Source organism: Panthera pardus, unplaced genomic scaffold (genome assembly GCF_024362965.1).
Source record: "Panthera pardus isolate Hobbes unplaced genomic scaffold, ASM2436296v1 HiC_scaffold_22, whole genome shotgun sequence".
NCBI lineage: Eukaryota > Metazoa > Chordata > Mammalia > Carnivora > Felidae > Panthera > Panthera pardus.
Window position 1 is genome coordinate 4,018,541 of NW_026526788.1, and position 24,249 is coordinate 4,042,789.

The following is a 24,249-nucleotide window of genomic DNA, read 5'->3' on the forward strand; positions in this document are numbered from 1 at the left end:
GGGCCGAGGAGAGGACATCTGGAACGGCCTAGAAGGGAGGGTTGGAGACAACCCAGGAAACATCTGGATGAGGGAGGCTAGGATGCCCGAGGTACAGACCATTTCAAAAAAAAATAGAGCCGTTCCGCTCGATAAAGAGGGCGGTGCAGGGAGAGAACCGTCTTCAAGGTGGTGAAGGACGGGACATGCGGGAGGCAGGAGAATGCCGGCGGCTGCAGCAGCAGCAGGTGCACCCAGGTGATCGCGGTGTCCAGGTGAGGACAGGAGGAACAGACCCGGCACAGTGAGGAGCCCACAGCTCTGGCCGACAAAGATCACAAGGGCCGCCTACGAAGGCACAAGGGGTTCTCCTCCCAGAGCGGAAGAGGCCGGAGGACTCCCTTCTGTGGGTAGCACAGAGGTGACTGTGTAATTCGAAGGGTCCATGCCAGCCTCACTTGTATTACAGACTCACGAAGGGCCTGGGAAATAACACAGTAAGATGCCCGGGAGCCCACGGAGACCAGCTCACATATCTGGGTCATACAGACTGTCATTTGATAAACCACAAAATAGGGATGCTTTAGAGATGCTGTTTATCCACTAAGGCAGCTATGTTGCTCAAAGAACAGAACCAGGCTCTGACACGGCTAAGGCATCACAATAAACACAGCATTAAGGGTGAAGGGTATTTAAGGGGCATCTCACAGCACGCTGTGGATTTGATGTTACATGGTCTAGACCTGTGTCCTTACACTGGTTGGTCTAATTGTGTTCTGCCATTTCAGAAAGGATTTCCCATAGGTTGCAAGGACATAAAGAATACATCTAGACATGATTGAATTAAAAGGTGAATGAGAGAAGACAGAAATACAGGGAAGGACAACAAAATGAGGACAGGATTAAGGATAAAATTGCTGTACACAGAAATAACCTATCCATTTACCACAGTGAACCATGTCTCATTTGGTATATATGACTTCTGGGAGGCACAGAGAGACAGTCAACCCATTTTACAGATGAGTTAACTGAGGCTCACAGACTGAATAATTTCCCAGAGTCAAACACCTAACCAAACATATGGGCTGGGGTTTTAATGGAAGTCTGACTACAAAGCTCACACTTTCAGATGTATTAACACCGTCTCAGGAAGGGCTGAGAATTAAGTAATGCTGATCATCTTGCTAACGAGGGTGGGACCAAGGGCACAGAATACAGAGTTGATGTTTTTGCAGACCAATCACATGGTGACTACTATTAGTTAAAGCCTAGCATGGTGCCCTCACATAGATGCTTAATGCTTATTTGTTGAGAAGGATAATGCCCAGAATGATTTAATATTTTAAAATCAATCTGGAGAATATGGTATGGGGCGCCTGGGTGGCTCAGTCAGTTAAGCATCCAATTTTGGCTCTGGTCATGATCTCACAGTTCGTGAGTTCCAGCCCCGTGTCGGGCTCTTTGCTGACAGCTTAGAGCCTGGAGCTTGCTTTGGATTCTCTGTCTCCCTCTCTCTGTCCCCTCTCACCCACTTGTGCTCTCTCTCTCAAAAATAAATAAATAAGACATTAAAAAAAAAAAAACCAATCTGGAGAATATGATAGAAATGTAACAACCGTGAAAGCCATACTTGCCTTTCAGGTAGCTATTATATGTGTCTCCTCGTGGCTATGGCATTTTACATTTTATACAAGACTTTTGACATATCCAAACAAAATCATTGTTAATACAACCTTTCATTCTTTGGGACTGAAAACAGTCAACTTCAGGTCCAAGATATTTGCTGAGATAAGCAAAAACATGAGTCAATACTTTCTAGCCTAAACATTTGTTTCACATTAATGACAAAGATTGGTTATTTAGGGATTGTTTATATATAAAGAGAAGGGTGATCTATCATAATATCAGAATGTGTTTCTAAAGCTTTTAAAATACTCTGACATAGGGGATTTATACACACGAGGCACTATTATAGTGCATTTATTGTCATTGCCTGTAATTCAAGTGGAGACACCAGGCAGAGCTCATCAAGACAGATTTTAAAGCCCTTATTAGTCAAGGGAACATCAGTTTAACAGAGAACTTTCTAACAACGGCAGATAAAAAAACCCAGGTTAAGATTTCCTTTCTCTCTCACACAATAGTGTGGGACTCAATTCATTTAAGAAATAGAGAACACCTACTACGTGCATGGCTCCGTAGGGGCACAAAGATGAAAAACAAACAAGTCCAGACTTGGAGACAAATACAGCCTCTGTCAATCCTGGGTAGAATTCGCTGATGGCCGTAGAGCAAATGCATCTTGCACAGACGGCTGCTACGATACCTCCATCCTAAAGGCCATCCTGAACCTTACTGCATACTCATCAAGAGCTGGAACACGATACCCCTCTGTGAATCTGGGTGCTTGTGGATGGGAAGTGGAGAAGTAGGGGGAGGGGAGGACAGTCCACGAAGGACGCAGCCCACGGCAAGGCGAGCGATGAAGAGTCCACGATATGTGAGGTATGACAGAACGTGTTGGGAAATAAACTCGAAACTGAGATTCAGACTCGGGGAGGGTCTGTATCTGTGCCGTCCAGTGTGGTAGCCTCTGAAATTTAAATTAATTAAAATTAAACGGAAGTAAAAATTCAGTTCCTCAGCCACGTTAGCCCCGTTTCCAAGGCTCATTAGCCGCACGTGGCCGCCAGGGCTGACGTATGGGCCGGTGCAGGTGCACGGCTTCTTGCCGGACCTGGCTGGTCCACCTGGCACCTGTGAGCCACCACAGGCTTTTGAGACAGCATGGAACCTGGTGCGATGGTTGCAGAATCCCCTAGACAGCTTGGGAGGCAGGAGGGCAGAGGGCACATTTGTCATGTGCCCCCAGGGAGGAGCGTGTCGGGGAACAGGAAGCCTGTGGATTTCAGGACAGCCCAGGCCGGGGAAACCAGACTGGCCCTAGTTACCAGGTGGCTGGTGATAGACTTACCGGTTCCTTAGGGTATTAGAATGGTTTCATTACAGTGCTGGGCTCACTGCAGACTGGCAGAGACCAAAGCCAGCAGGGTGGGGGGCAAGGGAGAGGAAGGCCAGGAGAGGGGACTGTCCTCGCCACACCCCGGGCTGCGGGCGGCGTGCATGCGTGCCCACTGGCAGCATGGCCCGCCCAATATCCAGAGGAGAGTGTCTGTCATCAGCCTTTGAAAGTGAGGGGACATGTGGTGAACAATTCAACATAATCCATGACCCTGTCACCAAGCGCCCCTCTGTACCAGACTGAAAAGAAGGCAAGGAAGCAGCTGTGTAGAAGCTCTCGAACAAGAACACAAGCAGGCATTAGCATTTGAAATGAAAACCTACAGTTTAAGATAGTCAGAATGAGCTTTCCAGAGCGTTTGCAGGGATCCAGATGAGATTTCCCGGCACTTCCTTTCCTGATACCCACCTCTCACTGTCCTGAATTCCATCACTGATCTTCGAAGCAGCCGGGCCCGGGACTCTGTAGCCTGATGCTTAACACAGGGGACAAGACTGGATTTTGCATCAGGAACTTTTCCCCCCAGCAGGTCTGAACATTGTCTCCAACTTGGCTCCTCCCAAGAGACCTAGTAAAGGCTGGATATCCTTAGACATACCTCGCAGACCCTGACGACCCCTCCCCACCCAAAGACCAGGCCGACCAAAGATAGACCCATCCCCCGTAACAGTGCTAACAGAATGGATCACAGCAGAATCCATTATTTGTGACAGTGAGTAAGGACATGTTAACCCTGCTCCTGAAGCCCCTCCAGTTAAGTAACCCACATAGGCAGACAATTCGAGTACCATACTGAATCCTGCAGGTGAGAAAACACAAGCCTTGCTCTGCACAGTTGTTAGGACATTTCCCTGCAATAAAACCACTCCCACAAAGACTCTCCATTCCCTACCGAGGGAGCTTAAAACCCTTCCCAGCTCAACCAGGATGCGTCTTGCTCACATCAGATTCCACGCCGGAAAGACTGGCTCCTAACTGATCTGAGCATAGGAGACAAAAAGGGATCTTTTGTACCGACGATCAAGTTGAAAGCATCTTGCACTCTCCTGCGCGGTTAACAGCACAGACATTGCCAGCCCTCTTGTTTACAGGTGTCTGCGCTTTCCAGAAATGTGGTTTCCAGAGCTCTAAAAAGATACCCCGAATTGTTTTCCCCTAAAGACACTTAAAGTGGGGCACCTGGGTGGCTCAGTCAGTTGAGTGTCCGACTTGGTCTCAGGGCATTGATCTTGCGGTTCATGGGTTTGAGCCCCGCGTCCGGCTCTGTGCTGACAACCCAGAGCCTGGAACCTGCTTCAAATTCTGTGTCTCCCCCTCTCTCTCCCCTCCCATGCTCGTGTTCTGTGTCTGTCTCTCTCTCAGAAATAAAGAAACATTTAAAAAATTAAAAAAAAAAAGACTTAAAGTAACAAGCCAGTGATGGCCGTTTTCTTCTACCCTCTGGTTCTGTCAATAGGCACGATCTCTCCTGAAACACACACGAAAGAGGACTCTTGCTTATGTGCAAAATTTCACACAGGTATTTGTTGTACTGAGAACAGCCCAACTCTCTTAGACTACGAGGAGCCTGCCGGGCACCCAAGGGGTCTCCCTACCTCTCCGTGGCCCCACATGGAGGGCTCGGGTCCGATTAGCTTTCCCCCAGGGCACCCCAAACATGAGCTTCCTGGATGTGCTGTACTCAGTCACAGTAAACACCTGTTAGCGTGGGCCAGGCGGGGACAAGGACGTCCACGCGGAGCCGTCAGAGAGGAATCCCAGCAACGCAGGCTCACACGGGACTTGCTTTCCACCGGGCCCTGTTCTAGATGCTTTATGTGTATTAACTCATTTTCTCCTCACGGCAAGTCTGTGAAGTAGATCCTATCATTTTGCCCCCATTTGACAGAAGAGGAGAGAGAGACCGGAGGGGGCCAGCGTTAAGTGGTGGAGGTGAGGTGTGTGCCCAGGCAGGCCGGTGCCCCAGGCTGAGTTTTATTCACCAGACCCTACTGCCTGTCCCACAAGGGGGTGCATTTTACAGTCGCGGAAACTGTCTAAGGGGAGAAAGAGAAACCACGGACCTCCTAAGTCACTGGTGTCTTGTCTAAGGTACAAAGAGCACAGTGTAAAATGCCAGAGTCGTGCAAAATGGAGACATACTATGGAGGGTGGACTGGGGTTTGTAGGGATCAGCGAAGGTGCTGCTCTAAGTTAGGGGAAGGCATTCTGAAATGGAAGTCGGCCTCCTCTGCCTCAGCTGAGGGCAGGGATGGGCTGGCTTGCCAGCTTTCTCCTCTGCCACCCGTTCTAGGTTCCTTCCCCCCCACCCCCGACTCCCCCCGACCCCGCCCCCAAATCCTCAGGAGCCCTTGAAAAGCACTCCCTTTCACTTAAGAAATAACTCCGCCGCCCCACTCCATCATTGTTCAGCTGGAGGAAATTTACGACCGGCCTGTCCAAGGAGTCAAGAAAAAGTACATAAATCATCTTCTACGAGTTTAACGGCGCTCAGAAAATTGCTGTTCTCCTTAATGTTGAGCTGTGACACGTGCACACTTGCACAGGACGGGCGTATGAAGGATACTCACACGTGCCAGCCAGGGACCACCTCTGCCAGGCAAAGGGGATGACGTCAGCGCCCCCAACAACCTTCCCGAGGGGCAATTGCTAAATACCCGGCCGTGAGAACCCATTTTGCCTTCAGAACTCGTGGAGCCTGGACTAGCGCCCGGCTGCAAATCTGCCGTCGGGCATGTTTGGTCCAGAGCCCGGAAGGCCCCCGTGCTGAGTGATGAATTCAGGGAGCCCCCGGGGGACCCGTGCAGCCCCCAGCCTGCGAAGCGTGAGGACTGAGCCCTGACAAGGAGGAAGGCCCGGGAGTGGCCCGAAGCAACATTCTAGCAAAGCAAGTTAGCATCGGCTTCAGGGTCTTACTTGTAGTTTTTCTCCCAGAATCTCACTGGCCTAACGTACGAGGTGATGAAAATGACACTCCCGAGGAATGGACTCAGAGGGGTAGAAAAGATTGAGGTGGCCATCGTCTGGAAGAGAAGCATGGCAGAATCTGAGCGTTCTGAGTTAAGGCAAAAGAAAAAAAAAGTTTTTCAGTGTTCTATGTCTAAATATTATTTCAGATTTCGACTCGTTTATACTAAAGCCGTTTTCTCGCCAAGGAAAGGAAGGAGGCCATATACTGGATCTCTCTTATGTACATAGTTGGAGATATAAAACTTTCAATAGTATCCCGCTAGGTCTGATTTCACCAGCATGAAAACCAAATGATTCTCGTAAAACCCCCAGCGGTCTCACTGTGATTTAATATCGAAGGTTTGAAGAGAACACTTTCTTTTTACCAGGATATCATTAGCTGCACGAAACACACTGTGCTACATTTGCTAAGGTATTAAGGGGCTTCGTAAATAATTAAAATTAAATTCCACTTTTTAAAAGAAATAAATAGCGTTGTTAGAGAAGGTAGCATCTCTGTTTCTCCAGGAATCTTCCCCCACTATCCAAAAAAATATACATATTCTTTATGATATAGTGAATACCAATGGCTCAATTCAAGTCACATCTGGTTTGTAGCTAAAACTGTGTGCCCATGAAGTCACAGCATTTTGCACCCTGTATGGATTTCTCATTTACTGGAGGGACTCAACTTTTACACATCCTGGGTGATCAGAAGTATAATTGTTTAATATGAAAATTAGTACTGCTGTCTTTTTTGGAGTAAGACCAATTCACTGATCCCTAGAAATCTGAGGAAGGTGCCACAAGGGCTGGTCCCTCCCAGTCTCTCCCCATCATTGGAAGGCTGCTCCCAGCTGCCAATCACATGTCCCTGCGGTGCAGGGCAACAGAGAGGACCCGTGGTGGGGGTGGCAGAAGCCAGCGTGGTGCCTTACATAGGCACACTGTTCCTTGTCCCTTGTCCCTGTGGCTGGGGGCTTGGAGCATCCCACTACAGGGCTGATCTCCCCACCTGGAAGGGGGTTTTCTCACCGCTACACAAATGAAGGTCTTATTTCTTCAACCTGTGTTCAAAAGGTTCTGGCACAAAGTAAGAAAGAAACGCCTAGCACAGACAGAAAGTCGCTATGTCATCGCCAGCCAGAACGTAGAAGTGACCCAGGCGTCTAAATGCCTTCATGTGCCATCAGCCGTGTGATGGGGGAGCGGGGGCCGTAGGGGACCTTACCGCCCACTGACAAATCCAGACAAGGATGGCCTCGCTCTGTCACAGACACTTCCCCATGCATTTTCATAGACTTAAGCATCAGAGTTTTCCTTCAGGAAGGAGTGTGTCTTCGTTTTATTTTTTTCAACTCGCTATTTACTTCCCAACATCTCTGGGAGTGAAATGACATATCCCCCATTAATAATCCATTCCGGTGCTGAGTTGTTTTGGTATCCAAAAGGTCTCTATTGTGCTTCAAATTAAATGCAATTCCTTTTATGCTGACCTAGGTTCTGTTGGAGAGCTACTGAACAATGGAGCTACCGTGATAGGCATTAACACCCATCAGCTTCCTCTTCACTGGAGAGCTGAAAATAACTAAACACCTCGGTCACAAAACACACCAAATTAACCATGCCCCTTGTCACAGGAAGAAAAGGGAACTGCATGGCGGAGGTCCTGGTGTAGAGGTCCTGAAAAAATGTGAGAAGGCAGAATCACGGGGAGATTTCTCTGAGGTAAGGAAGACAGGAGTGCAGAAGGGGTTAAGTCTACACCCTTAGGCGACAGAGGGCGCTGGGGGGTGGGGGGGTGGGGTTTGAAGAAAAGCCAACAAAGACCAGTGGAGCTGGGGCTGGGTAGAATGCTAGCCAGGCTGGCACTGTTCTTTCCGACTCTACGAGTTTCCCCCAAGACTACGTTGTCCATTTTTCTTAAATGCCAGAAACAATTATCCAGAAATGAAGCAAGGAAAGCAGTGTGAGACTGTAAATCAAGTTCACTGTGGTGGGGAAGGAAATAAAGTTGAACAGGCCAGAGGTAGGGCAGCAGTGAATATGTTATTTAGGGAAGATCAATAAAGAAATACAGCACACTCGGGGCAAATATGAAAGCCTGTGACCATAGCTGGTAAGGCAATGCCAAGAAACAGTGACTTCGAGAGCAGGCACGTGGAACTTTCTTTGTTTCTTACCAAGGGAGAGGTGGTGATTCCATCAAAAGCTTATATCTGTGGACATTTAATACCTGGGCACCTGGATGGCTCAGTCGGTTAAGCGTCTGACTTCAGCTCAGGTCATGATCTCACGGTTCGTGGGTCCGAACCCCCCACTGACAGTTTAGAGTCTGCTTGGGATTCTCTCTCTCTCTCCCTCTCTCTCTGCCCCTCCCCGACTTGTGCTGTCTCTCTCTTGAAATAAACTTAAAAAAATTAAACATCTATGTCAATCCTTAAAGTTAAAAACAAATCATTTGAAGCTCAAAAGGATATAGCAAACAGAAAGCAGCTTTCCCAATACACACATTTAACAGAAATAGTCTGGATGGGTCTAATTACTAGAAGACAATGGTCTTGCATAGTCTCTATACGTAGGAGAAGGGTGAGCATTCTTCTCTGTCTCTGGAGGTTACAAGCTCAGAAACTAAGAGAGGCTACCAAGGGAGAAAGCATGCTAGTACTGGAAAAAGCAATTTACTAAACAGTGCCCTGCTGGCCTGAACGCTAATTCCATTCCAAAATGGAGCAGATTAGTCCCTTCTTGGCGCCAGGATTGAACCCACAGCTTCTTAATAGGGTGATAAAACAATTAACAATTCAAAACTAGTCAAGAGCCAGGGCTGCTGTTTAGGAACCTCATAGTCTTGTCTTTTTTATTTTAATTTTTTATGTTTATTTTTAAGAGAGAGAGAGGGAGAGAGAGCGTGCCAGCAGGGGAGGGGGCAGAGAGAGAGAGGGAGACAGAATCCCAAGCAGACTCCACACTGTCAGAGTGGAGCCCGAGGCGGGGCTTGAACTCACAAACAGCGAGATCATGACCTGAGCCCAAATCAAGAGTCAGACGCCCTACTTACTGAGCCACTCAGTTGCCCTGCTCATAGCCTTGTCTTGATGGCATACATATATATATATATATGTATGTGCTTTTCTGAGCTATTTATCTCATTGTATTTGGAACAGTATGATGTTGGCTTCCCAACAACAAATATCCACCTTTACAACTGGTCAGGGATGGGAAGGTGCCCTTGGATAAGGGCGGGGGGCGGGGGGAGCTAAAAGTCCTGAAGCTGTCACACAACTGCAGCGGTCAGGCTCCGCCATCACTTGGAAGGTCTGCATCTCAGGAGAAGGGAGGAAGCGGATGTCACTCTCAGGGACACTTTTAGGAACTCAGCATGGGGATCAATCGAGCGTCCTAAAACAGAGCTACCAAATGCCCAGTGAAACCTACATCTCAAACATATTCGATTTCTTTGAGAACAAGTCCGCCCACCAAGAAAGCACTTAGATTTAAGACGCACCCCGTGCAATCTGAGGTAGATACTCACACTACTTTTATTCTTCCAGGAGATATTAAGTGCCAGATATGAAGTGCTTGTGTGTGAACCCTCAACACACAAACAGGTCAGGTAATTGAAAGTTATGGTTCCCAGAAGGGTCTTGATTCAGGGACGAAACCACAAGGAGTAATTAGCATCACAGAATGCCCTTAACAAGGCATAAATAGGCACAAGAAATGCTACAGATCTACATGAGACCAGAGTTAGGATAAAATTGGGAATCATAACTTCAAGTTTCAAATTCTTAGTGCAACTCCTTAACCGCAAATTTGCATCGCCTGACAATTTTTATTTAATAAATAGGCTTTAAACTCTGGATAGGATGCCGTAGGCATGCCTCAGAAATCAAATCACCTCACTCTTTCATTTCACTGTCTTTGTTTCAAAGGACTCTTTAGAAAAACTAAAATTACTGGTATTACAGCAAATGATTGGAGTTAAAGGGGGAAAAAAGTGGTGTAAAAGCTCCCACTTTTGCATTTTTTTTCCTTAGCTTGTTCCACCAAATAACCTTGAAACACTCCAGAAATATCAATGCAGGTCTAAGAATAGGAACACAGAACAATGTGCCTTGTAAGGCCAGCTCTTGGCATGCTTAAAAAGATGCTTTTGAACAAAGGAGTCTGGAGAAGGGCATTTTTAAAAATCTAGAATATATTATCACTTAATGATTATCCCAACTATGTTTCCATCCCTGCACACGAAGGTCAGGTCCCAGAGACTGTTTATGAATCGTCCTAATGAGCCTTGTGCGAATGTCGTCTGAGAGGAAGCTCCGGAAATGCAGGTGACACAGGCCAGTGGGATAAGAATCCTGGTCAGGCTTTTGAAGATGGACATTCCAGGATCCACCCCCTGAAATGTGATTTGAAAAGTATGTGCTGGGCTCAGGGATTTCATTATTTAACAAGCCCCTCCTGGATTCTGATACAAGTAATCCCTGAAACACATCGTGCAAAGTACAAGGCTAGGAAGTATAAACTAGGTGGAAAGGAAAACATTTGAGAGCAGATTTTAGGCCCAAGTCAAGGATATTCTTGTTTAATGTTCTCTGTCAAGAGTATTTTTTATTCATCTCTCTCTCTCCACATACACACACAATTTAGCTGTGTCAAAGTGATCTTTTTTTTTAATTAAAATTTTTTTTAATGTTTATTCATTTTTTTTTGAGAGAGAGAGAGCAAAGCAGAAAGCGAGTGGGAGAGGAGTGGAGAGAAAGAGAGACACAGCATCCAAAGCAGGCTCAGAGCAGGTCAGCACAGAGACCTATGCGGGGCTCGAACTCGTGAACTGCAAGATCATGACCTGAGCCAAAGTGGGACGCTCAACCGACTGAGCCACCCAGGTGCCCCTTGTCAAAGTAATCTTTAGACGGAGCATCTCAAATTCATTTTGAAGTACATTAAAACTAATTATCATTATGGAAACAATTAAAAACATACAAAGAAACCAAATGAAGCTACGAACAATAAAACTATGCTTCTTGGCTAAGGGCAGCTACAAAACAAAATCATAAATTATTTTTTTTTAGTCTTTAGGAGACTTTGGGTATCGCTACTTATATCTAATTCTGAGTTTTTGAATATTATTCAGGTATGTGATTACCAAACTCTATCACAACATAATGTTATATAACCTATAACAGTATATCAGATACATCAGCTCTATCCACAGTGTTTAATAATAGCAAATCGATTTGCACAATTTTGCACAAGTTAACTGAACTATTTAAGCAGTGACTTTCCATTTAAAAGACAGGATATCTTAATGCAGATCTGGGTGTGGGAAATGAAAGAATCAAAATAAAAAAAATAAATAAAGTAATCCTGGAAATGCATTAAGAAGCAGGAAGAGTTCAAAATTAAGAAACATCTTTTAAGGCTAAGTGGCCTGAGGGGAATCCAAAGTGCCTCCCCATGTCCCCATTAAAATGTAATCTTAAAGACTCTCAAATCTTTTTATTGCCAGGGTTCAATGAAAAGCTTGCATCCGTAAAATGTGAATCTCAGCTCGCGGGTGAAAATAGAAGCAGAAAGGATACGAGGGACTGCAAAGAGCTGAGCAAACACGTGAAATGAAGAACCCCAAGCCATCTGCCAAGGAGCCACGTATGTCATGACGAACTGTAGCTTGTGAAGCAGGTCCTCGAGCTGTAAGCAGAAGAGAAAGATTCATCAGCGTTGACAACCAGGGTGGGAGCTGAGTCAAGGTCACCTACAGCGAGGAGGGGGCAGCGAGGCTGCCGTTCCTTGTCTTGCTCTGACCTTCCTTTGTCCTTAACGCAAGGCAGCTGTTTCAGGAAACTCTAAAACAGCAACAAGATGATCCGAGTGGTTCACGTCTCCAGGGTAATTACTCCAGCCGACAGGTGTGGTGTATGTGTGTGCCTCTGCCTTTCCCGGAGGAACACTCACTCAGTTTGGTGTTCCATCCTTCCTATTGGGTCTTGTGGAGGAGAGTCATACAAAAACCTATCATCATTGACACCATTGGAGCTTTAGGGTATTAAGTTCGACTTAAAACTCTCCAGCGGCTCTTGCTGGAGAAAATAGTTCCGTGCCACTGAACTGCCTGGTACAAAGGGCTTTAGAAAGCCGGGAAAGGATATGGAAGCTGTTGCATTCACTTGACAAGCCAGCACAAGCCAAACTGAGTACTGGGAAGTTGCCGTATGCGGAGTAGGAATGAACACAAAGGAGAAACATGCTCAGAGGTTTCGACTAGAGATTCAGAAGCTGTGCCGAGGATGGACAGGAATGGAGGGGCCTGGCTAGGGAACCTCTGCTTCGTGTTAAGAAGTAACTGATGAATCCCAGATGCAGAATTCTACTTCTGGTGCTTCCACATGCAGGAAGTATCCTACCAGCATGTTCCCCCAAACTCCACATCTATACACTCTTTGTCCATAATGGAGGCTTCAAATGGCACGATGGCGTTTGTTCCCAGACTGGCTAGCACATGAGATAATAAAATACATTCACCAAGGCCAGGATGTGAAAAGAGAAGAAAAAGCCAGAATTCTTTATTAGGCTCAACAGGCGTTACGTAGGAGAGCAGAAGACTACAATGAAAGGAAGGCCAAGGTTGGGAAGTAGGGCCATTAAGGAAAGATTCAAAGAACCAAGATGATTTGGCATTCCAGCAAAAGGCCAACCTTGTGATTTTGGAACCAAAAGATGAGGTTGCTCTGAATTGTTCCATGAAAGTGGAATAAGACGGACGAGGCTCATGACAGTCCTCTCCAAATCTTCCTGCCGCCTCTCTTGTCTCACTGTTCTCTCACAAACCCCCTGGTGCTGGAGACTAACTCCCGGGCAGACTTAAGTACTGTCGGACAGTCTGCGGAAGATGAACCAAGGGTAAAAGTCCTGTCGAAGGCACAGCAAACACGGAGTCCTGAAGGGGTGAGAGGCACCCGGTGAGGAGCCGAAACCCTGGTCTCGGTGTGTTCACAGACCCAGCGACGACGCAGCGGAGGTGCAGAGAAGGATGGGGGAGGGCCACCGAGTGGGGGCGGGGAGAGCGAGAGGGGCAGGAACGAAATAGAGAAAGTGGGGAGGGCAAAAGAGAGAAGGACAGATGGAGGAGAAAGTTGATGGGCTTGCACATGAATACCTGTAAAGGAATATGAATCTGGGGAAGAAACTCGGACGTCTGGTTTTTGCTGATAACTTTTCACTTTCTTTACGCTTGCTCACGCGCGTCGACTGCAGAGGGCTGATGGCAGCTGGCTTCCAAGTCCACAAAGCCCACTTTAGTTTTGACCCTGGGGTTGGTGGAAGCTTCCTGAATCCACTCTGGATGGGACGGCACAGTGACTTAGACATTCTGACAGTTGGGAGGACAGCGGTTTGTTCCGCTGTCCGCTTGAGGTAGCATCTCTTAGGTGCACAAAGTAGTCTTCTACCCACCACCTGATTTGCCACCAGTCAATAGATGCCTGGTACACAGTGAGACAGAAGGTTCTAACACAGACTCAAACCCTTGACTCATTTCTGTTTCAAAAGAGAGTGTTTTCTTTAAGGGCCGCTATCATTTCCTTTCATCCCCGCCATGAACCCAACCAGAGGAGGAACGTGCTAATTATCAAGAGGCAGACACTCAGCACAGGACACCCGACACTAGATTACATCAAAACCCAAAGTCCTGAGGAGTCTTGTCTTGTCTTAACTTGCTCCTATATGCCTAACCAAATTCTATCAGACAAAATGCCGCTGGATTTGAAACCCTCTCGTTACTCCGTTGTCAAGGATTCTTAGTCTGGTTATTCAGAATTAACCTAGTGACTCATGCCTAGGTGAAAACTACAAGCACGGACAAGATGATCTCATGTGATGTGTGACCCCCCAGATACCCTAACAATGAATCAGGGGTTATAGAAAGTTACTCCTGTAGGGTTTTCGGTGTATGACTATATCCTGGGAGGCTTTGAAGCCACCTTGTGAAAAGCTGATAAGTAGGTCAGGCATGGCAACTACAATCACACAGGCAGCCCCAGGGAAAGGCTCATCTGCAAGTTTAAAGCTCTGAGTGAAACTTTGCTGCATTATGATTCAATGAATCTATTACAATTATTTTTTGCTTAGCACAGCGACTTGTATTTACATATAAGCAAAACCAGTAATCAGGCACACGCACGTTCACGCTCTAATTGCAGCTGAGGCCCCAGGTATCTTTGCTCCTTTCCTCTGTCTATGCCTCGGTGTTTTTCATTAACATCATGAAGAATAAAATACAAGTTCTGTGAAAGATTTTCAATATGCAGCTCATAAAATAGACATTGCTGTTCTCATTGAAGAAGCAAGAATCCCTGAATGCCGGTTCTTTGTATACCTATGATTCCTCCCCGACACAGTAATTTAATCTCCTCCGCAAAGCCCAACAGAAAAAGCACACGATGTAGAGGGGTCAGCCGTCAACACAGTGTAATGTTTAAGAGCACGGGCTTGAGGACAGGCTGCCTGAGTTTGAATCCTAGCTGGCATCTGCTGTGGGCATCTTTACAATGTCATCTGGCGATTAAATGACCTCATTTTTGTTCAGGGCTTAGAACACTACCTGGCAATTGTAAGTGCAATATAAGAATTTGACAAATAAATGTTAGGGCAAGCAGATGTTTTGTCTTGCGGATGTACTTAGCTCACAATCAGGAAATTCTAGGACCCCCCCCCCGCCTTCCTCACTAAGCTTCTTGAGACTTCTCAAGTCTAGGTCCTCCTAGTTTCCAGAGGAGGAAACCAGACTCCGAGAGGCCACATGGGTGCTCAGTCACTGGCCCATGTGAAATCGGGAGGTCAAAGTTCCTGCCCGGTTCTCTGCCTGAGAACCTAACGATGTTTCCTGAAGGCTGGGAGCCCTTCTTAAACACAGCAGAGGGAAAACCTGGCTGACGTGCAGGAGCGGAGAACGGCTTCTCTACCCTGGCTTTCCCGCCGACAGGCAAGGGGCAGGGTCACAAGCGTGGACACAACAAATGTGGCTACGGCCCCTATCAGGGACCTCTTCCCCATGTGCATGGTGACAAAGATCTCTGATCCATCCTGGAATGTTCCTTTCAGTATACATGCCCAGTGAATAAGATAGGATAGCCCCCAACAAGCCTGGCAGCAAGTAGATCACACAAAGGCAGGCTTGGGGGTTCCCTGCACTTCTGGAATGCACAGATCTGAGAGGATGGACATGGCTTCTGTATCTTCTTTCCAGACGTGTGGAGAGGTACGTCCAGGTTAGAAAGACCCAACCTCATATTTTCCCTTTACACTTTGTCCTCCTCTTCAAGAGTGACATCAAGGGAAAGAATGAGAAAATCTGTGGGTATTCAGAAGCTGATGGTGTCTAAGTGCAAAAGGAAGCCTACCTATCGCTCCTTAATGACAAGCATGTATGAAGAGGCAGTTTACACCCTATTAGGCCATTGTGTATAAAATCATGAAACAATCAAGACACGACTGATTCAAGGGAAAGAGCAACACTAACACCTTTCTAGTAAGCACTGCCACATACAGCCTACCACTGCCACAATTTTAGATAGATTTTAGATAGAAATCCCGTTTAGATTAGCTACGAAAGCACATCTCCACGGACAGCTCAAGGCCTCTGTTTTTATGAAGCTTATCCCATTTCTAATGTTCTGCTTCCACGATCTTAAATCTCAGCCCTATTAAAGCACAATAAACTTCACAAGTTACCCAAGTAGGACTAGAAGAGAAAACAAAATCATTTGAGTCTTTTCCACCGAAAACACTAGGAAAAGAGCAAATACAAATCACACCGGCATGATTCTGGTTGTTTGCCAAAGGAAGACACCATAAATAGTCTCACTTCCAATGACCCTTTTTGGAAATATCTTTTCAATTAGGTGTAGACAATGCTGGTTTACCTCCAGTATAGACAGGAAACCCAAACTGCATAAATTCACAAGCTCTCCTAAAAACAGTCACTAAAGAAAGATGGCCCAACCCATTTCCTTGCTGCTACATTCGGAAATAAGATGTATGCCATCTTTCTTCAGGGGACTCCTTCCCTGCCAACAAAATAACTCACACTTTTTGAACATTTTGATATTGAGCATTATCTTTGGGAGCTACACATATGCTATTCCATTTGAATGAAGTGGAATTTTTCTTCCCAATCCCAGCCACCATTTTTTTTTCCCATTGCAAATCCTAACCTTAGCCTTTCAATCCCCCAGATTAGTTCTATCACTTACCTCTTTTCTTTTTCTTTCTTCCTTCCTTTCTTTCTTTTCTTTTTCTTTTCTTTCTTTCTTTCTTTTCTTTCTTTCTTCCTTCCTTCCTTCCTTTTTTTCTTTTCTTTTCTTTTTTTCTTTTTTCTTTTTGCATTTTGTTGTCAGATTCAGCTAGTTTCATTCTTAGAAAGATATGCAACTTGTGATTATTAATGCCTGACTCTGAGCAGACATGCAAAGCTGAACGGAGTGCCAGAAACCAGCTGCTGAGTTAAAGGTGTCCTGAGGTCAGAATGAGAGAAAATAGGGGCACCTGGGTGACGGTTAAGTGTTCAACTTCAGCTCAGGTAATGATCTCATGGTTCATAAGTTCAAGCCCCATGTCGGGCTCTGTGCTGACAGTTGGAGCCTGGAGCTTACTTTGGATGCTGTGTCTCCCTCTCCTCTGCTCCTCCCCAGCTAGCACTCTCTCTCTCTCTCTCTCAAAAATAAATAAACATTAAAAAAATTAAAAAAAAAAAAGAATGAGAGAAAACACAGGGAGTAGCAGCTCTTGAGTGCTTGGGAAGGAGGTAGAGAAACGGGAAGACATCTGGAGGTTTAAGGCAAGCAAGTTGATGAATTCAGGTAGGAGCCCAGCTGAGGAATTAAAAGCACTGGGGAACAAAAGAATTGGGGAAAACGATCAGACATTTTGAGGCACAGGTGGTGATGTGAGGAGTAGAAAAGTATTCAAGAAGGAATGGAAAAAGTAAAGCCACTGACACCTCAAATGTGGGATACCACATTTTGCGGGGAGATGGAACACCATTTTACAGAGTAACAGATTGATAACAGCAAATATGATACTTAAATACAGGTTCATTGCCTTTGAAACATAAATAGTCTCAAACAAAGGCTGACTATATGAGTTAGAATTTTGTAAGTCAAATAAACATATTCAGGCAGCATTATAACTGATTCCAAAACTGAATTTCAGAAGGTCAGAAACTAGTTGTACCTCTGTCTACAATATGTGTTGGGAGCTTATTAAATAGCACACAGTTTAGCAAAATATTACAGTGCTTCAGGGAGCATGGTAATGCACAAAGCTTACCAGCCCACTGTAAAAATAATATAAATAATCTAAGAGATTGTATGGAAAAATGTAATTAATAATTGAAGTCAAAAGAAGGGAAAGCCTCCAACAGTCAGAACCAAAAGGGGAGTTTAAAAATGAGAATAGTAAGTCTGAACTGACCCTGGAATGACCCCAAGACGATACAAAGGTAGATGCTGTGGGCCTTGGGAGTTGAGAGCTTGGATTATAATGGACTTGAAGGGCTGCCATGCACACACAAAAAAAGTGAATTGGAAAAACCCAACCTATCAGTGCTTGGAAATAGCAAAAAAAGCTTGCCTTCTACCTCGTGTACAGTAGATAAAAATCTGCCATCCACAACGTCCACAATACACCAAAACCTTAGCCGTCACAATGCAGGGGAGTGGAATTGAAGCTTAAACTATTCCAGAAGCATGGGAATACCAAACCAAGTGGCTATAACATAAAAAGTAGGGGAGGATGACAACACTTTCTTGCAAAAGTAAATGCGCCCACAGTCTTCAGGGACACTTCCACAACCAGAAGATATGGGCCCCCCACAGACAAAACAACAAAGATCAGTCCCTGAAGATCAGTCCACACTGAAAATTATAAACTACCAAATTATTAGCACCCCAAGAATTTTATGCAATGCACTGATGTAAAACAATCTAAATGTATGAGCAAAGAGCCAACATAAAAGTAAACAATAATAAAAGAGTTACATAATATGAATAATGCACAAGTGGAATTGAAAAAGAAAGAAGTATCAGTTGTAGGAGCAGAAAGTGAAGTCATTAAAATAAAGAGCCCCAGGAGGTGGTTTAAAAGCAGATTAGTTACAGCAAAACAGAAAGTAGAGAAATGGAAGACCTGAGTAAGTTTCCTAGACAAAGCACAGAGAGATTAAAAGATTTTTTTTTTAATTGGAAAGGTAAGAAACATACATGACAGAATAAGAAGACATAACATACGTCCAACTGGAGTTTCAGAAAGACAGTGCAGAGAGAAAGGGGCAAGAAAAATATCTGAAGGGCAAATGGCTCAGAATTTTCCAGAACTGAGGAAAACATGAGTCCTTGATTGAAGAAGCTGATCAAGTCCCGTACAGAATACATGAAGAGAATCCACTCCTTATTGCATACGACAGTGAAAATGCATAACATCAAAATCAAAAAGAAAAATCTTTTTTACAGATTACCTGCAAAAAATTGTGGATAACAGCACTGCTCATTAGCAAAAATACATGCCAAAAGAAATGAAATAATGTTTTTAGGTGTTAAGAGTAACTATTGGGTTAGAATATTTACAGAACTTCAGTGTCATTTAAGTGTGAGGTGGAAACAAAGACCTTTTCAGACAAAGACTGAGAGAATTGATTACGCATAGAGCTTTGCAAAAAAAAAAAAAAAAAAAACACACACACACACAAAACAAAACAAAAAACAAACAAACAAAGAAAAAAAACAAGTAAAGAATGTGCTTCAGTAAGAAGAAAATTCAACCCTGAAGGAAGATAGAACATACAAGAATAATGGTGAGAAAAGAAACTGCTAAAATGTTAGAATGTCAATATTGGAATTAATTGTAAAATTAGTCATAAAGATAGTAACTCACTTGAAGGTGTAGTCAAGTACTGATATCATAAATATTTAAGATATGACAGGAGAATCTGGAGTTAAAGTGCCTTTAATTTAACAATCCGAATCTTCAGATTGTTTGAGAGCAGGGAAGAGATTTTAATTAATTTTATATGCTAATCACAGGTGCTTATTAGTAATTTAAGAGTAACCACTAAACCACTTAAGTTTTCGATCTTTGCTGTGTGTCAGAATCACCCAGAGAGCCTGTAAAACAAAGATTCTGGTTCCCACGGGCAGAGGTTCTGACTCAGTAGGTTTAGGGTGGAGCCCAAGGATAACTTCCCAGGTGATGGGGACGCTGCTTACTTGGGAACCACACATTGCAATTCATTGCATTGAAGGACCAGAAACACAATATTCAACTTCCAAAACACTAGAGGAGAAAAGGAATTTTAAAAAAAGTCTATTCCATTCAATGGAAGGCAGAAAGAAGGGGCGAGGGGACAAAGAAGAAGCATACATATGAAACAAAAAATAGGACAGAAAATAGTACAAACATATCAGTAATCACTGATTAAATATTCAAATATAGGGATTCTCCATCTGTATTAAAAAGTCTTGCTTTTATAAGAAATACTAAAATGACTTAGAACCTTTTAGGTAAAAGGGTGGGAAAAAATAAAGATACCAGGTAAATCCCAATCAAAAGAAAACTTGCTTCACTATATTCATATTAGACAAAATTGGCTTTCACTCAAAAAAGGAAAAAGATCATTACATCATGATAAAAGAGAACAGTTCTCAGGAAGATGACATAATTGGAATGAACTCACTTAGCCAAATAGTTTCAAAATACCTAAAATCAAAATGAACAGAATTACAAGATTACAAATCTACAATCAGAAGGGGAGACTTTTAGGACATGCATCTCAGAAAATGATAGTTTAAGTAGACAAGTAAAAAAGCATATAAAACATTTGACCAACAGAATTCATAAGCTTTGTCTAAGAGATATGTGTATTAGAATCCTGCAGCCGACCGAAAGAGACGAATATAATGTTCAAGCATACGTACACTTAAAAGAGTTGATGACTTACTTCAAAAGAAATCTTAAACACTGCTAAGAATTAATATGCAAAATATATTGCAATTACATTGTCAATAATAAAATGATGGCAAAATAAGAGCAGCAATCATCACCAATTTTGCATTCAGACATAACATCAAAAAAACCAATACCGATGAATTAAAAATAAATGGTAACACATAGAAAATACTTAAAAATGATTGACAACAGGGGCGCCTGGGTGGCTCAGTCGGTTAAGTGTCCGACTTCAGCTCAGGTCATGATCTCACGGTTTGTGAGTTTGAGCCCCGCGTGGGGCTCTGTGCAGACAGCTCGGAGCCTGGAGCCTGCTTTGGATTCTGTGTCTCCCTCTCTCTCTGCCCCTCCCCCACTCACGCTCTGTCTCTCTCTCGAATATAAAAAATAAAACATAAAAAAAAATAAAAAATGAATGACAATTAAAAGCAGTAAGACCAATCATAACTTGTGGGGCTCAGCTAAAGCACTTTGTAGAGGAAAAGATATAGCCTTACAATGTGCATCTTAGAAAAATCACAAAGGTTATATTGGGAGGAAATTTTTAATACAAAAAAATGAGTAAGAATATCACAAGAAAGGAAAATACAGATGTTCTTATCTATTAATATACATATAGAACTCCTTAATAAGATATTTACAAAATGAATCTATAAATGTTTAAAAATAATCCCGATCAAATTTCATCTTCTAACAGTTTAAGATTAGAAAAATGTGAATATAATTCACAACATGAAGAAAGTTAAAACCAAAAGACCATATGATGCTCAATTCGTACAGGAAGGATGTTGAAAAATAAACTCAACACTTATTGAATCGAATCCCTTCTAATCTAGTAATAAAAGAGTTCTTCTTAAACCTGATAAAGGACATCAGTGCCATATTACATTCAACACCACACTTAACAGTAAAACGTAAAATATCAGAATTACTCAGGCAAGAGGTATCAAATGAGATGAATTTGATTAGCCTCCACCAGAAAAGTGAAAAGAGAACCATTAAGGGAGACTAAAACTAGTTTATAGTTTATCATCTATTAAGTGCAGTTTGGAAAATTGTTTAACTGAGGAGAGAAATAGGAGTGATGCAGGATGAGAGTACCCAGCAGGGGTTGCCTACTTAGGCAAATGAATGTGCAGCTACTAAACGAAAATGCCCTGATGCTTTGATTAGCCAACTTTATGCAGCCAGATAAATTCAGACCCCTAGGAGAACATGAAAGAAAGTATTAGTCATATTTCATAACTGCTAATTAGAGTATCCATAAATGCAAACGAAGTCACCATGGCACATTGAAATTTTATAAGCTACCAAGAGCTATGAAGGCACAAAACTAAAAGGTCTTGTCAAGACCCCTGGGAACTGGGAATTAACGGTAACCCAGCATCTACGGGTGGTGTGTGTTTCTGCTTCTGGTGGACAGCAGGAGTGAGGGTGCAGGTAGCTGGGGTGGTGCGTCCCTGAAGAGGGAGACAAGGACCAACTCAAGGTGGACGAAACAGGAGATGATGAGAGTAACCACTGAGAGTGTGACCTTTGTTCTTTAAGCAAACTGACCTTGGAGTGAAGCAGTAGAAATATGGTAGTTTATGCAGACATCCTGCCTTCCTTTTCCATTCCTTAATCCTTTCCATTTCTTGTGGGAGCCTTCATTCAATTATTCTATATAGGATAGAGTTTTCTGGTCTTTGTTTTGGATTTTATTTCAGAAAAGGCAGTTTCTTGGATTGTTTGATTTAAGGGGGCTTCCTTCCTCTCGAAGGTCCACCACAATCCCATGGGTGGCAAATACTGCCTTTAGGAAGAGGGTGCAAGGAACAAGTTCAAAAGCCTCTATCAGGACACAGGGTGCTGCCTGGACACATGTAGCATTTTAATATGAGAAGCAAATAATACTCTTACATGCAGCTGTGAGGCAGCTTTGCTCTGGCAATTTGAATGCGCTCCTGCCCAAGCCATCCACCACGTGCCTCCAGTACATCTAATGTACTCTCCTGAGATTTTATACTCGTACGAACATTCCCTCAGTCTCGTGCACAAAGAAACAAGGTGATTCATACAGTGATGCTCCATATAATGAAAGCTTTCTGCTTTAAGCACCTAGACTTTCAAAATTTATGCTGCTTTTAATAAAAATGTAATAATACAGTCTCACTTTAAAAATACCAAGTAGTTCAGGGGCACCTGGGTGGCTCAGTGGGTTAAGCGTCCAACTTCGGCTCGGGTCATGATCTCATGGTTTGTGGGTTTGAGCCCCGTGTCAGGCTCTGTGCTGACAGCTCAGAGCCTGCAGCCTGCTTCCGATTTTGCGTCTCCCTCTTTCTCTGCCCCTCCTCTGCTCACACTCTGACTCTGTCTGTCTGTCTGTCTCTCTCAAAAATAAGTAAACATTAAAAATTTTTTTTCAAATACCAAGTAGTTCAGAATTACATAAAGTGTAAGCAAAAAAGTTTGGTTACCCGTCTCATTCTGATCTAACTACCAGTTAATGATGGCTGAGGAGTTATCCTTCTTGGCATTTTCTACACATGCATGTGTACAAATGCATATGTGTATATATATACATATGTATATATATATGTATATATACACACACACACACACATATATATATATATATATATATATATATATATATATATATATATATTTATATTTAAATTGGATTAAGGGGTGCCTGGGCAGCTCAGTCAGTTAAGTGTCCAACTCTTAATTTTGGCTCAGATCATGATCTCACGGTTTGTGGGATTGAGTCCCATGTTGGGCTCCATGCTAACAACACAGAGCCTGCTTGGGATTCTTGCTCTACCTCTCTCTCTCTGCCCCTTCCCCTGCTTGCATGCACACACACACACTCAATCTCTCAAAATAAATAAATAAACTTTAAAATAAATAAAAATAAAAATAAATTGGATTAATAATATCCACTCCTCTGAAACTTGATGCCTCTACCTCATATGTCCAACATCAGTACAAACTACTCTACCTAACACCTAACTAGCTGCCTAACACTCCGTTGCTTGGCCAGACAATCTATTGAATCATTACACTACTGATAGACATCTAGGTTGCAAAAGTTAACTTAAAACCACAGCTGGATGGGCACCTGGGTGGCTCAGTTGGTTAAGTGTCCGATTTCAGCTCAGGTCATGATCTCGTGGTCCATGAGTTCCAGCCCTGCATTTGGCTCTGGGCTGACAGGTCAGAGCCTAGAGCCTGCTTTGGATTCTGTGTCTCCATCTCTCTGTGCCCCTCTCCCACTTGTGCTCTCTCTCTCTCTCTCTCTCTCTCTCAAAAAATAAACATTAAAAAAAAACACTGCTGGAGAAAGTTGCATCCACTTATCTGAGACATCATACAAACCCAGCAAAGTGGCTGTTAACCCAGTGCACTCACTGGACTTTGACCTCTGGGGTGGTATATGGTCTGCAATGGGCCCCTAGCCACATACAGAGCGGGGTGTGAGACTATGACAGACTATGGCAGACTGTGACACTGCCCTCTGCCCAGGATAACTGAGGGCAGAGTAAACAGGGTTTGAGATACAGACAGCAGGCATAGCTCTGCACTAAATCTCTACCAGAAGGAAAGGCATGCTCAGTTCCAGGCATAAAAACTTTTACTTTATTCTCTATGGTCCTCCACAAGATGTCTAGCTTTCAACCAAAAAAAATTATGAGGTATACAAAAAGGGAAGAAAAAAAATGCACTCCTAAAAGACAAAGTAACAGAGCAAGAGTCAGATATGACATTTAGGCTGGAACTATCTGGTAGGAAAGTTGAAAGAACTATGATGAATATGTTAAGGGCTCTGACAGCAAAAGTGTACAATATGAAGGATTAGATGGGTAATTTCAGCAAAGGGATGGAAACTATAAAAGAAAGACTCCAATGGAAATGATAGAAATGGAAACACCATAACAGAGACATTGAATGCTTTCAACAAGCTCATCACACTAACAGAGTCAAAGGAAGAATCGATGAACTTGAAGACAGGTCAACAGAAATGACCTAAACTGAAACACAAAGATAAAACTGAATGAATTCAAAAAAGAAAGTACTCTTACACTATACCCAAAGGAAATTCAAAATGGATGAAAGACCTAAATGTGAGACCTGAAGCCATAAAAATCCCACAGGCAGTAACTTCATTGACATTGGCTGTAGCAAGCTTTTTCTAGATATGTCTCCCAAAGCAAAAGAAACAAAAGCAAAGATAAACTATTGGAACTACATCAAAATAAAAAGCTTCTCTACAAAGGAAACAATCAACAAAACTAAAAGGCAACCTAAAGAAT

At 43.6% G+C, this 24,249-nt stretch overlaps 1 protein-coding gene across 4 annotated transcripts in view; it reads right to left on the minus strand.

Moving 5' to 3' along the window:
- The window catches only part of PCNX2 (pecanex 2), a 299,669-nt gene that overhangs the window by 80,678 nt on the left and 194,742 nt on the right, over positions 1-24,249 (minus strand). For all 4 annotated transcript variants that reach the window (XM_019418990.2, XM_019418991.2, XM_019418992.2 and 1 more), the window contains exons 22-23: positions 11,539-11,647; positions 5,918-6,047 (exon numbers count right to left, since the gene is read on the minus strand). In XM_019418990.2, coding sequence (XP_019274535.2) covers positions 5,918-6,047; positions 11,539-11,647 — 239 coding nt within the window. The remainder of the gene's footprint in view (positions 1-5,917; positions 6,048-11,538; positions 11,648-24,249) is intronic.